We start from the raw sequence: 14811 nt of genomic DNA, 5'->3' as shown, positions 1-14811 counted from the left end.
GGAAGCAACAGCCCCAGTGAGACCTGAAATGCAGTAGTAGCAAATGGACCAAGGACCCCCAAACACACCCCCAGCTTCAGGTGCCATCCCAAAAGGATCTAGCCACCCACCAATTCCGCAAAGAATCCAGCATTCAGACCCTACTCCTCTCAAAGGGCTTTATTTCCCCAGTGTGGGGAGCTGTGAGTGGACTCTCGTCCCTGTAGTACAAGGACCTGGTAGCCTTCTCCAGTCCAGTGGGCTGAGACACAGCCCTCAGAGAGGGAACGCCTGGGCTCCAGAGGCTTATCCTCCTAGAGTAGGGCTGGTTCTGGGAGGAGCCAGGCCTGCCATGGTCTGCATGGATGACACTCCCTGAGTGACCCTGACAGCATCCAAGGTGGTAGTCCACGGGCATCCGATTCACCTCAAAGACAAGGTCGTCAGGTGCAGGAGTCAAGGACCTGCTAGGCCTTACTCTGGGAGCAAAACTCCCTCTGGCCGCTACTCCTTGACGTCCACCAGCAGGGCTCAGTCTGGGGGAAGAGAGGAGAGAAAAGAAGCGATGGGCATAGAGAGGAAGGCAGAAAAAATGAGAGACTGGCAAAAAGAAAGATGCACAAAAAGCCCAAAGGAGACCAAGAATGAACCAGGGGCAAAGGAAGGCCAGTGAAAGAGAGAAACACTGAGATATGGGAAGAGACCCAGAAAGCAAGGACACAGACGTAGGTGGTGACAGACGCCAGACATACACACAAGTAGACGGTAAACACTGACCTTTGGGCCCAGGTGGGATTGGGGGGGGTGGTCCCCCTGGGGGTAGCAATGTAGAACGGCTCAGGGCCTCAGCTACCCAGCCCAGGACACGGGTACAGTGCTGGACCTGGGGAGCAGCGGAAGACATCGCGGCACCTGATTGGAGTCTGCTGCCCCTCACCCTAGCCATCCTCCTCCAGCCTGGCCCGGAGCCCTCACCTCCTGTTCCAGCCCTTTCAGACGCTTCTCGTACTCGCGGATCTGTCTCAGCTGCTTCAGTGCTGTGTCCACCCTGGGGATCCAGGGTTTTAGGTGGGTGCCAGCAGCCTACCAGCCCCGCCCACCTTGAAAGACCCGCCCCCCGCAGCTCCGCTTTCCTCCCTGGCGTTCTGGGACCCTGCCCCCGTAGGCTCCGCCTCTAGCCTGGGCCTTTGCAGGAAGTCAGTCAAGAGATCGATCCCGGAGGACAGAAGCCCCGCCCAAAGCCAGGCCCCGCCCTCACTTCTGCGACGTGCGCTTCAGACGCTCAGAGTTGCTTTCCCGTCTGTCCCGAGCACGCGCCAGCAAGAAATTTTCCTTTTGCACTGACTCCCATGTCAACAGCCTCCGCTCCGCTTCCTTCGAGAGGTGAACCCCTGGACAGTGGGGCCAGAATAAAGTCAAAGGGACTGCCCATCCTCGGGCCACGCCCGCTCCTAGACCCAGCTTCCCCACCCAAAACCTCGAGCTTCAGTGATCTCCCAGACTGCACTTCCTCACCGTTCTTGGTCTTCCACTAATACCCCACGCCCAGCCCCTTGCCAGAGTAAGCCCTGCCCACTAGTGCTCCTAAGCGTCCTCCTCCTGCATATACATGCTCTTCTTTCCCTTCAGGTTCCGCCCTCCGAGTTTCTCTTTTGGGCCAAGCCGGGCTCTCACGAAAATCCTCGGCGTCTGGGGACGGTGGCAAGCGCGCCCGGCGCCTGCGAAGTCGATGGATGAGGGAGCGCACGTGCGATATGAAAATAAGAGGCGGGGCCAGTGCGGGCCGAGAGTGAAATTCCCGGATGAGGCTGTAGCGCTGCGCCTTCCAGTAGAGGTCGCTGTTGCCCTGCACTTTGCCGAAGGTATGGCTGTAGGAACCAGAGATCAAGAGTCACTAGACGTAGAGGCGCCCCTTGGAAAAGCGGATCAAGATTACGGGTCAGGCAATATCTGTTTGAAACCCCAAGCAGAAGGCAGATGTCAGGATCAATAAAGTCAGAGGCATTTGGTAGCTGGGTTAGGAGGCTCCAGAGTCGGATGTCAGAGATCAAGTTGGGAAAGCTAACACGAATTAGGTAGAGATTGGAGTCAGGCTCACAAGTCAGCCTGGACACAAGTAACTAAAATAAAAAATGAAAATGGGGACATTACTTTCTACCTTATAGAATCCTACTAAAAACCATTATGTGTGTGCTAAGTCGCTTCAGTCGTGTCCAGCTCTTTGCGACCCTATGTGTAGCCTACCAGGCTCCTCCGCCCATGGGATTTTCCAGGCAAGGATACTGGAGTGGGTTGCCATTTCCTTCTCCAGGGGATCTTCTCGACCCAGGGATCGATCCTGGGTCTCCCACATTGTAGGCAGGTGCTTTACCATCTGAGCCACCAGGGAAATTAAAGTCAGATAAAAATATCACGATTATAGACCAATAGCCTTTATGAATATACATGAAAAAACCCTCAACAAAATACTAGAAAACTAATTCAACCGCATATTAAAAGGATTATAAGTGGGATGTGTGCATGCTAAGTTGCTTCAGTCGTGTCCGACTCTCTGCAACCCTATGGACTGTCGCCTGCCAGGCTCCTCTGTCCATCAGATTTTCCAGTTAAGAATACTAGTCATTAGGAAAATGCAAATCAAAATTAAAATGAAATAACAAGTTCATGCCCACTAGGATGTCTATAACCTCTTAATAAGGAAAGCACCTATTAGAAAGGATGTGGAAAAGCCAAACACAGAATTAACACGTGACCCAGCATTCTATTCTAGAAATAAAACCAAAAGAAATAAAAACAGAGACTCAAGCAGATATGTAAACACCAATGTTATTGCAGCATTATCCCCAACAGCCAAAAGATGGAACAACCCAAGTCTCATTAGATGAATGGATCAACTAAATGCCTTTTATCAGTACATCAGTATTGTTCAGCCATTAAAAAAACTGGAGTAGTGGTACATGAAAACCTTATGCCAGACACAAAAGAACAAATACTGTATGACTCTACTTACCTCCAAGAGGCAGAGTCATAGAGACAGAAAGTAAAGTGGAGGTTACCAGGGACTGGGGGGAGGGGAAAATGAGAACTTATCCCGTGCTTAATGGTTACACACTCTGTTTGGAGTGATGAAAATGTTCAGGAAATAGACAGTGGTGGTGGCTGTATAATGTTATAAATGTAATTAATGTCACTGCATTGTACACTTTAAAATGGAGAAGGTGGCAATTTTTATGTTTTATATATATATAGCCACAATTTTAAAAATTTTAATCTTCAGCCTGGACTCAGAAAGCAGATCAGATTCCAAAGTCCAGGTCAAGAGCACACTCTGGCTGGATTTGGGAACAAGCCAGCAGTAGATTTTAATCAGAGTTCAGAGACTAAAACTAGAATTACTTAGACTGGATCAAAAATCATGCTGGGGTCAAGGGTTAAGCTGGGATCAAGAGTCACTCTGGGGTCAAGGTTCATGCTGGGTCAGGCCAGATCATCAGAGAGCAGTAGTGAAGTCGCTCAGTTGTCTCCAACTGTTATGTAGGTCAGGAAGCAAGAGTTAGAACTGGACATGGAACAACTGTTGGTTCCAAATAGGAAAAGGAGTACATCAAGGCTGTATATTGTCATCCTGCTTATTTAACTTCTATGCAGAGTACATCATGGGAAACACTGGGCTGGAAGAAGCACAAGCTGGAATCAAGATTGCCGGGAGAAATATCAATAACGTCAGATATGCAGATGACACCACCCTTATAGCAGAAAGTGAAGAGGAACGAAAAAGCCTCTTAATGAAAGTGAAAGAGGAGAGTGAAAAAGTTGGCTTAAAGCTCAACATTCAGAAAACGAAGATCATGGCATCCGGTTCCATCACTTCATGGCAAATAGATGGGGAAACAGTGGAAACTGTGTCAGACTTTATTTTTGGGGGGCTCCAAAATCACTGCAGATGGTGATTGCAGCAATGAAATTAAAAGACGCTTCCTCCTTGGAAGGAAAGTTATGACCGACCTAGACAGCATATTCAAAAGCAGAGACATTACTTTGCCAACAAAGTTCTGTCTAGTCAAGGCTATGGTTTTTTCAGTGGTCATGTATGGATGTGAGAGACTATAAAGAAAGCTGAGTGCCAAGGAATTGATGCTTTTGAACTGAGGTGTTGGAGAAGACTCTTGAGAGTCGCTTGGACTGCAAGGAGATCCAGCCAGTCCATCCTAAAGGAGATCAGTCCTGGCTGTTCTTTGGAAGGACTGATGCTAAAGTTGAAACTCCAATACTTTGGCCACCTCGTATGAAGAGTTGACTCACTGGAAAAGATTTTGATGCTGGGCAGGATTGGGGGCAGGAGGAGAAGGGGACGACAGGGGATGAGATGGCTGGATGGCATCACCGACTCGATGGACATAAGTTTGAGTGAACTCCGGGAGTTGGTGATGGACAGGGAGGCCTCTCGTGCTGCAATTCATGGGGTCACAAAGAGTCGGACACGACTGAGTAACTGAACTGAACTGTTTGGGACCCCATGGACTGTAGCCTGCCAGGTTTCTCCATCCATGGGATTTTCCAGGCAAGAATACTGGAGTGGATTGCCATTTTCTTCTCCTGGGAATCTTCCCAACCCAGAGATCAAACACAGGTCTCCCACATTGCCGGCAGACTCTTTACCGTCTGAGCCACCAGGGCAGTAGGGACTCACCTGAACATCGCAATGAGCAGATTGAGCAGCAGGATGTTGGCCACCAGCAGGAAGACAACAAGGAGGAGCACCACCAGCCAGTTGGCATAAAGCGAGACGCATTTGCCTGAGAGCTTCCCTTCAGGGTGCCCCCATGAGCCCTGCGCCAGTGAACAGTTGCTGTGCTCCATGAGGGCCACTGTGAAGGGAGACAGTCAGAGATGGAGCCAGAGGGACCGGGACCTAAGGAAGACAGAAATCCAGAGAGGGGAGGAGAGCAAAGACCCGGGGAGAGGGGGACAGAATCCCAGAAAGAGAGGGGGACAGAGACGCAAAGAAAAAGGGGGAAGGGTCAGAGACCCAGAGATAAGGGAGGAGGAGGGGGGCTCACTTGGATGTCAGGTCCCCTCATCCTCCTTACCGTCCATCTCCCCCTGAGGGATCTGCCCAAAGATCTGCAGGTAGGGCCGGTAGAAGACGCGGCGCAGGATATTCGGGAGGCTACGATCCTGGGGCCTAAGGAGCCCCTCAGTGGCCACCCCGTAGGCAACCAGCCACACGCCGAGGAAGAAGAGGAAGAAGAACACATCCTTCACCTGCAGAAGAGGAAGATGAGACCAAGCCTGGCCCCGCCCTTCCCTACTCTAGCCCCGCCCCAGTACCCGAAGCCCCTCCTCCTCACCAGACGCTCAGTTACAGCGAATCCATGACAGCTTCTTGGTCCCGCCCCTTTCATCCTCAGGCCCCGCCCACACCAGCGTGACCCCACCTCTCACCATCTTGCTCACGATGACGATCTTGGGGCCCAGCTGTTTGTTGACTGTGAAGATGTGCAGCAGCCTCAGCGTGAAGATCATGAAGTCAAGGGAGAGGACAGTGCGGCCCATGTCATACAGGCCCGGGGTCAGCCTGGGTATGGGGAGACGCGGCAGACGTCACTCAAAGGTTACAGGGTGCAAAGAAAGCCCCGAGTCTTCCCAGCACAAGACTGAAGACGAGGATGTGGCCTCTCCAGGGCCAGAACTGGGACACTCCCCACTCCAGTTCACGTGGGGCTTACTCAAAATTTGGCACCGTGACATTGCCAATCTGGGCCTCGCAGGGCGCTGGTACCCATTAAATAATGGCTGTGTGAAAAACGGCCTTAGCAAAAAGCTGGGAAGGAGGTCCCTATAACATAAAGTTGAGAAAACTTCAGGTATATTTGCCCAACCTATAAATGCCAAAATATGGAGCCTTCCAGCAAACCAATAAGCAGAAGACAGTGAACCTAACAGGAAAATGGGTAAAGGATAAGGACACACAATTCACAGAAGAAGGTCAAACAGTGAATAATGTCAGCAATCCCTAAGGGGAAAATGAAAATTATATCCCTATTTTGCATCATCGTGTACTTCAACTTTGAAGGGATTAAAAACCTAAAGTTTAAGGTAAGACATTAAATCTTAATAAGAAAATATAGAAGAATATCTTCATGAACTTGAAATAACTGTCATATAAGAAAAAGAGTCCTATATACAAGACACAAAATCATGACAAAAGAAAATACTGAGAAGTTAACTACTTTGAAATATAAAACTTATGCATATTAGATAACATAAATATGATGAACAGAGGCAAAATTTTCTGCCCAAAAATGTATAGCCTAAGTTTGATTCTAAGGGAGTACTAGACAAACTCTAATGGAGGCAAATTCTACAAAATAACTAGTCTGGACTGATCGTAAAAGTTAAAAATGGACTGAAAACCTGTCCCAGATTAGAGACAATTAAGGAGACATGACAACTAAAGGCAACATGGAATCCTGGATTGGCTCCTGATCTAGAAAAAGGACGTCTGTGGACAATTGATGAAATTTAAATAAAATCTCCCGGTTTTGACAGTGTAAGGTGTTGACATTTGGGGGATCTGGATAAATGGTGTATGGGAATGCTTTGTGCTGTTTCTGTAACATTTTTTTATAAGTCTAAGGGTTTTTCAAAATGAAAAGTTAAAGAATAAAGAATGTTTAAAGAACATATGAAAGTGGAAAGACAAGTTGCAGATTGTGAGATGATATTTAGAACAAAACCACCAAGGATTGGGACCCAGAGTATAAGAAGAGCACCTACCAAAAAATACATACATGCACGAGATCAGTGAACACAATAAATTAAAAACTGGGACAGAGAATATGAAAAGACAGGTGACTAAGCACATGTGCCATTAGATACGAAAGTTGCCCAACTTACCCAACTAGGAGTCTTGGATGCGTGAAGTAAAACAAGGAGAGGTCATTTTTACCCATCAGATTGGCAAAACATATAAAGGTTAAATGGGAGAGCTACGAACTCTTAGATTGAAAATATCAGGTATCTTCAAGCATGTCCTCAAGGGGGCAGTGTCTTACCCAGATGGTGGGTGTGTAGCTGGAAGAAGCTATTTTTACAAGGAAAGCAATGAACCTCAAAAATACATACATCCTTTGACTCACAAAGTGTACGTCCAGGATGTAAACTTTTATGACTTTGGAATAATAAAAAATTAGAAACAACTGAAATGCCCATCCAGAAGGGACTGGCAAAATAAAACGGTTCATCCATTCAATTGGAGAATCCTGGAAATCTGTCCTGTGTAAACTGAGATTTTTGGACTTTTTTTCCCCATGCAATAATTCTTCCCCCATCTAGGAAATGATGAGCTTGACAAAAATATCTAAAATATCAGAGGTATTCCTAAAGAATGTTACCACGTGGCCTTAGTCCTTTCCTCTCAGAAGATACTTGATACAAAATACAAGGAATAAACAAAGGCACAATGGTCTATAAAACTTTCTTATCTTGCTGTTTGAAAAAATTATTCATGTCAAGTGACTTTGTACCATTTTTAACACAGCATAGAGGAACCATGCCTTCAGTGTGTCAGAATATTGAAAAGAATAGAGGGTCATCGCTGTCAACTGTCCAGATTATGAAAGGGGGTGTCAGGATCCTTCATCCCCTATAAACAGTCACTAGGTTGTGACCACAAAGTTCTTTGCTGTCTTCAAATGCAGCGGTGTTCTAACAGCTAATACTTTATTTTTAAAAAAATATATCATCAGAGTACTGGACTCAGAGCAGCTAATATCTGATTAAAACTTCATGTTATCTCAAGTAGAAAATGAAAGACACTTTAGAGAGATGTATTTGGTCTGATTCTCTCTCTTGAAGTGCAGAATTTTTGTCCCACTGCCTCATGAAAAGAATTCATTCATTCATTAAACCTGGCAAGGAGAAATCTTTCCTGGCTGCTTTAGCCAGCAACGACTGGCTAAAACCCCTTCTTCAAGAATCGGATGCAGCATTTTTAAAGAATAAGGAATATTTGCAAATACTAACATGGAAAGAATGTCAGGGACATATTATGGAGAAAAAGAAGAGGTTGCAAAAAAATACATAACATATAGTATCTTTGACAGAAAACAACAAAATTCTGTAAAGCAATTATCCTTCAATAAAAGAATAAATTTAAAAAAACATATAGTATCTTCTGTGTATAATATCTGTGTATAGAAGAAGTATGTAAATGCATAGAGAAAGAACGGCAGGATGTTCACCAAACTGTTGATGGAGGTAATTACAGAGAAAAGGAGGAAGCTTGGGAAAAAAATAAAAAAAAGAAGAAGGAATCTTGCAATGGCTGAGGAAGATAATTGGTTTCTGTTTTATTCTCTTCTACATTGGGACATAATCTTGTTCAATAAGGATGTACTTCTGCATTTCTTTGGGAATAGACTATATTCAGAGATGTTTTAAGTTGCTGGGAGATGAAACAGATGGGGCTTGAGGAGTTTATAATCTTGCATTGCAAAGAGAGACGCAAAAGCCGTGACCTAACCTCTATGGAGGGGAGTTCTCAGGATGTTAGGGGAACACAAAGGAGAGACCCAGAGTCTGAGAAGGAAAAAGGAAGACTTTCAGAGACACAGATAGTAAAGCTGAGGCAGAAAGGAAGTACAGAAGGCTGGCCTGGCCAAGGAGAGGAGGGAAAAGCATTTCAGGGTGGGGGAATAGCATGTGCCAAGACCCAAAGACAACATAATGTATTCCCAAGAATATTTTCGTTTCCCTTTGCCCTCTCTCTGGGCACCACACAACATGATCTAGAAACTATAGAATAAATGAACTAACATTATATATACATATAGCCCAACCTGGGCAACAGAAAATACTTCAGGGTAATTCCCCACAATTTATTAATTAGCTAAGAAATAAGCAGAAAGTCAAGATTTTTATGGAGTAAGTGAAAGTGAAAGTCGCTCAATCATGTCCAACTCTTTGCGAGTCCATGGACAGTCCATGGAATTCTCCAGGCCAGAATACGTGAGTTGGTAGCCTTTCCCTTCTCCAGGGGATCTTCCCAACCCAGGAATTGAACTGGGGTCTCCTGCATTGCAGGCAGATTCTTTACCAACTGAGCTATCAGGGAAACCATGATTTATCAGGGAGTAAAAAGTTGATAGAACACTCAGGCTTCCCTGATGAAATTTAAAACTATGAAATTTGACCCAGGAAAATCAGACATGACAGAATTAAAGTCACAAAGTAAAATTCACAAACATAGTTTGAGCAGATTTTAGCAAAATCTGAAATGGATTAAAAACACGAACAGCGAACCAAATACTCGTGAAACTTAACTCGAACAGTAATCAAACTGAAGTAATTTCAGAAACTGAAAAAGAAAATAATTGAAGCTACTTTCACTGCCTTGCAATATGAAATTGATCGAGGCAGTTTAAAGTAACTAGAAAATACTTCCTTGGTAAGAATCTGTCAGTCGAATCCTGATTACCATTTTATAATCATGCAGATTCAAAGTACCGAGGATCAAGGTCAAAGCCACTGGCCTTGTGAAGAAGGAATTGCAAGCAGTTCTCAGAGAGGCTGAAGTGTAGATGAAGAAGAGAGAAAGGAATCAGAGAGGCACCCCTGCAGAGAAGGGCAGACCCAGACCAGGTCCAGGGACTGTGGCGTGGTGCCGGGGAGCCCCGAGAAGCAAGGGAGCTCTGAGAGGCCAGCCCTGGGTATAGAAGGCCCCTTGCAGACCCTGTAGAGGATGGACTAGGGAGGGAAGAGAACGGGGTCCAGGAAGCTGGGCGAGGATCCAGGTGGCACAGGCAGCCATGGAGATGAGCTGGGGATGGGACAGAGGAAATCAGGGGACCCGAGGATGGGGCCTGGGACCGAGGACTGTAGAGGAAGAGGAGGAGAATGTGAGGGTGGCTCTCGGTGTGTGGCCTGGTGTCCGGGGGGCAGGACGGGGGTGCAGCTGCAGGGCCAGGCTGGGACTAGAGAAACATCTTGTGAAGTCCAGATCTCTTAACAGAACAAAGAGCAGTGGGATTCTCATTTTACCCCATCAGCCCCAAAGCCAGATATCCACGTGTGAGCAAACGACTTATAGAACATCTTTAGCCGGTACCTTCAATCAAGGTGGGATCTGAGCCTTTCTTTTTTTTTTAAGAAAAAAAGTTGGGCACCTTTCATATCTAATGGCACATGTAATTTATCACCTGTCTTTTCATATTCTCTGTCCCAGTTTTTAATTTATTGTAAGTTCACTGATCTCATGCATGTATATATTTTTTGGTAGGTGCTCTTCTTATACTCTGGATCCCAATCCTTGGTGGTTTTGTTCTAAATATCATCTCCCAGTCTGCAACTTGTCTTTTCACTTCCATATGTTCTTTAAACACTTTTTTAAGAAAAAAAAAGTGGAGTTGTTTTAAAATTGTGAACCACCATACTGTACATCTGCAACTGATATCACAGGTGGCTCAGTGGTAAAGAATCCGCCTGCCAGTGCAGGAGATGCAGGTTTGATCCCTGAGTCAGGAAGATCCCCTAGGGAAGGAAATGGCAACTCATGCCAGTGTTCTTGCCTGGGAAATCCCATAGACAGAGGAGCCTGGGGGACTACAATCCATGAGTTGCAAAGAGTCAGACACGACTTAGCAACTGAACAACAATATTGTACGCCTACAACTGCTATAATATTGTACATCAATTACACGTCAATAAAAAAAAAAGCAGCAGCAGAATTGGATTTAGCTGCTGCCTGCCGCAGAGAAGCCAAGAGTTGAGGCCCCTAACCCCACCCCTCACCTCCCATCCCCACCCTCTCACCCCCAGGAAGGAAGGGTCAGAGGTCGTCATGGGCAGAGCATGCAAGGTCGCAGGGCACTCACCTGCAGCCCACGCCCAGGACGAAGCAGGTGAGGGCCACCAGGTCGCACTGGTTCCAGGAGTCGGAGAGGTAGAGGTGCAGGCGGCGGCGCAGTGGGGCCCGGTGGGAGTCTGTCCCGGGTCCCCCCATGGCCAGGCTGCCCAGGCCGCTGCCCAGGCCCTGGCGGAACTCCTCGCAGAGCAGGGTGAAGGCCCAGAAGTAGAGCAGCAGCTCCAGGACGCTGGGCCTCTCGGGCTCGAAGTCGATGAGCAGCACGCGCGCAAACAGCAGCAGGAAGAGGAGGTAGCTGACCACATTGCCCATGAAGGCCGTCACCGGCGCCCCCCAGAACTGCGGCCAGCGGCGCAGGCGCGGCAAGCACCCCCCACAGCAGTCCCTGTGTCTGGGTGGCCTCAATACTCCCAAGGGCACCTTCTCAGGGGGGTCTGTGGGCCTGTGCGGGAGAAAGGGGGAGAACGGAGGAGGGCTCAGCCTGATCTCTGCACCTGACCTTCACCACCATCAAGACTCTGAGCTGTCCTACTCTCCTCATCCTGCTTTCCAGTCAGTCCCCACCTTCACGCCTTCTGACATCCTCCATCTCCTAGAGTTTTGACCCCTGATCTAACCTCTTAAATCTACCTTCAACACTGCTGAGCTTCCACCCCTGACTTTTCCCACCCTTCTGACCTCTGGCCTCTGGACTGACCTCTGACTCTTGTCTGGCTTTTGGCTCCAAGTCCCTCTTCTTTCACCCTCACAATCTGACTCTCTGTCTGACCTTGGACCATCTTCCTGACCTCTGGCCCTCAAATATAACCTCTGACCTCCTCATTTCATGACCTCGGTCTCCCAGGTTTGACAACTCTGTTAACTACACTTGCCATCTATCTCTACAGGGCTTCCCAGGTGGCAGCAGTGGTAAGAGATGCGGGTTGGAGCCCTGGGTCAGGAAGATCCCCTGCAGAAGGAAATGGCAACCCACTCCAGGATTCTTGCCTGGGAAATCCCATGGACAGAGTAGCCTGGTGGCCTACAGCCCATGGGGTCACAAAAAGTCAGACACTGAAGTGACTGAGCACGCATCTGCCTCGGCAAGGATTAACTCAGGCCCTGCTGCAGCTGCTGACCTTCAACACCCCTTGAAGGGAATTCAGGGTGGAGAGCAGGAATGAGGCACTCTGTGCTCCGGGTAAAACTGGCAGAACAGGTTTTCCGACAGATATTTTCAGGTGCTGATCTTAGGAACCCAATTCTTGCATCTCCTCATATCTAGAAAAGCACCAGATTCCCTCCCGGAGCTCCATCCCTGAATGTTAACTTCTGACCCACAACCAACAGCAGATTATCCAGCCGCGTTTTCTCAGTTAATTCTTCCTTCTTGATATCTGATCTCTCACTGTATAGCCTTACCTGAATTCTAACCTTCTTGGTCTACTCATATCTCTGGCCCTTTTCACCTGAGTTCTGATACTCTTCCCAGTTACATCCTAATTCTTAATTCTGATCTCAAATCAGAAACAGCAAAATGAATACTACTACTACTACTAAGTTCAGAAAGCTAACAGGAAAAACAAACTGGCTTGGAAAGGCATCCTGTCTTAAAAAAAAAAAAAGGCAGAAAGGAAACCCCAAAGTGGAGACAACCCAAAAGTCCATCAACTGATGAACAGATAAAAGGTAGTGGATCCAAACAATGGAGTATTATCCAGCAGTTAAAAGGGGATGAACCACTGATACATGTTACACAGTGGATAAATCTTGAAAACATGATGCTAAGTTAACGAAACCAGTCATAAAACACCACATAGTATATGACTCCATTTACACGAAATATCCAGAACAGGCAAATCCATAGAGACAGAAAGTAAATTAGTGGTTGCCTGAGGCTGGGGAAGGGAGGAGTGGGGAAGGAGACTGTTAATAGACACAAGATTTCTTGCTGCAGTGATGAAAATATTTTAAAATCAATTTTGTGATGATTTCACAACCCTGTGAATATACTGAAAACGACTGAGAATTGTACACCGTAAGTGGGTGAACTGAAAGTATGGGAACTATATCTCAATAAAGCTGTTCTAAAACAAATAAGCAGAAAGAACAATAAAAGTTAAAGACAGTGAGGTGCACAAAGAAGAACTAGTGACTTCCCCGGCGGTGCAGCGGTTAAGAATCTGTCTGCCAGTGCAGGGAATTCAGGCTCCTAGAGCCCGTGCTCCACAAGAGAAACCACCGGAATGAGAAGCCCACACACCGCAACTAGAGAATAGGCCCCGCTCATGGCAAATACAGAAAGCCCTCGCACAGCAAGGAAGACCCAGTGCAGCCAAAAAAAAAAAAGGAGAATTAGCTACCCAGTAACAGGAGGATATAGACCTGGTAACAAAAATATGTGGTGGGTCAGAATGCTCCCCAAAGTCTGCCATCTTAAATCCAAGCAAGACACACACGGATTCCTGGATGCTTCACTGAGGGAGCGCCAGGAATCTGTCCTTTAAGAAAATTCTCCAGGAAGGTGGCTCTCCACAGCGGCTAAGAGCACAGATTCAGGAATAAGATCTGGGTTCAAATCCCACCTCCCACCACTGGCCAGTCAATCACATGATCTGAGGTGGGTGACATAATGCCGCAGTTATTTCATCTGTAAAATGGGGATAACAATAGATACAATAGCATACAGTTGTTGAGAGAAGTAAATGAACTGATTTCAAAATGGTTTAGTACACTGGCTGCCCACTGTAAGTGTTCTATAACATCATCTATTTTTTATATTTATTTGGCTGTGCCTGGTCTTAGTTGCAGGATGCGGGATCTTCGATTTTCACTGTGATCTTTAGTTGTGGCATGCAAAGTCCTACTTGTGGCTTGTGGGATCCAGTTCCCTGACCAGGGATGGAACCCAGGCCTCCTGCATTGGAAGCATGGAGTCCCAGCCGCTGGACCACTAGGGAAGTCCCCATCATCTCTTGTTATCATTGTCATATGGTACCAATGTTGGGAACTTGCCAGGCAAGGACACCATTATGGATCCTGACACTGGAACCTTCCATCTAACTTATTTCAGAGGTCCGATTTTTTTTTTTTTTAGTTTCCTCTTCTACCTTGACAAATATTTTATATTCTGTGCATTATCTCAAAAAAAAGTATACATAATATATTTAAATTTGACTTGTTTCACAGTAGGTGGTGTGTTTTACAGACTTCTGGCAGTCTGACTATGTTTCTAACAGTTACCAGAAACATTTTTTTCTTCTAGAATATTGGGGCTGAGGTTCCTCCCTTTTCCTATTCAAGTGGTTAAAGTAGAGATGTGTGTGTATGTATGTATATGTTAGTTGCTTGGTCACGTCTGACTCTTCATGACCCCATGGACTGTAGCCCACCAAGCTCCTCTGTCCATGGGATTTCCCAGGCAAGCATACTGGAGTGGGTTGCCATTTCCTCCTCCAGGGGATCTTCTCAACTGTGAATGAGTACACTGTATTACTGTGGACCAAATATTTTGGTTCCCTCCCAGTGGGAGAATTAGGAGCTAAGGAATTACCATATGACTAGTTTTTGCCAATGAAAGGTGGCCAAAAGTGACATGTCACTTCCAAGTGGCGGCTTTAAGGTCCAGTACCTCCCTGGTTGCCACTGGGGCTTCCCCGGTGGCTTAGACGGTAAAGAATCTGCCTGCACTGCTGGAGACCCAGGTTTGATCTCTGGGTAAGGAAGATCCCCTGGAGAAGGGAATGGCTACCCACGTCAGTATTCTTGCCTGGAGAATTCCATGGACAGAGGAGCCTGGAGGGAATCAGGCATGACTAAGAGACTGACACACCTGGTTCTTGTCTCTTCTCCTGCTACCATGAGACCAGCAACACCTCAGCTAGAAGGTGCTTGCTTATCCCAAAGTGCAGACCATGCAGAGCAGAGCCACATACAACCCAAAGACGGAGCATGAATGGCAACACAGTCCTCACTGTTGCCAGCCA

At 46.7% G+C, this 14811-nt stretch overlaps 1 protein-coding gene across 1 annotated transcript in view; it reads right to left on the bottom strand.

Moving 5' to 3' along the window:
• Positions 1-276: 276 nt before the first annotated feature.
• TRPM4 (transient receptor potential cation channel subfamily M member 4) overlaps positions 277-14811 on the bottom strand; it is a 40221-nt gene continuing 25686 nt past the window's right edge. The window contains exons 17-25 of the mRNA XM_052655831.1: positions 10857-11288; positions 5425-5557; positions 5070-5244; positions 4670-4847; positions 1654-1847; positions 1238-1370; positions 955-1027; positions 757-862; positions 277-515 (exon numbers count right to left, since the gene is read on the bottom strand). Of these exons, the coding sequence (XP_052511791.1) occupies positions 511-515; positions 757-862; positions 955-1027; positions 1238-1370; positions 1654-1847; positions 4670-4847; positions 5070-5244; positions 5425-5557; positions 10857-11288 (1429 nt within the window). The 3' untranslated portion in view covers positions 277-510. The remainder of the gene's footprint in view (positions 516-756; positions 863-954; positions 1028-1237; positions 1371-1653; positions 1848-4669; positions 4848-5069; positions 5245-5424; positions 5558-10856; positions 11289-14811) is intronic.

This window comes from Budorcas taxicolor, chromosome 18 (assembly GCF_023091745.1).
Source record: "Budorcas taxicolor isolate Tak-1 chromosome 18, Takin1.1, whole genome shotgun sequence".
Lineage (NCBI taxonomy): Eukaryota > Metazoa > Chordata > Mammalia > Artiodactyla > Bovidae > Budorcas > Budorcas taxicolor.
This window is presented reverse-complemented; position numbering and strand designations above follow the sequence as displayed.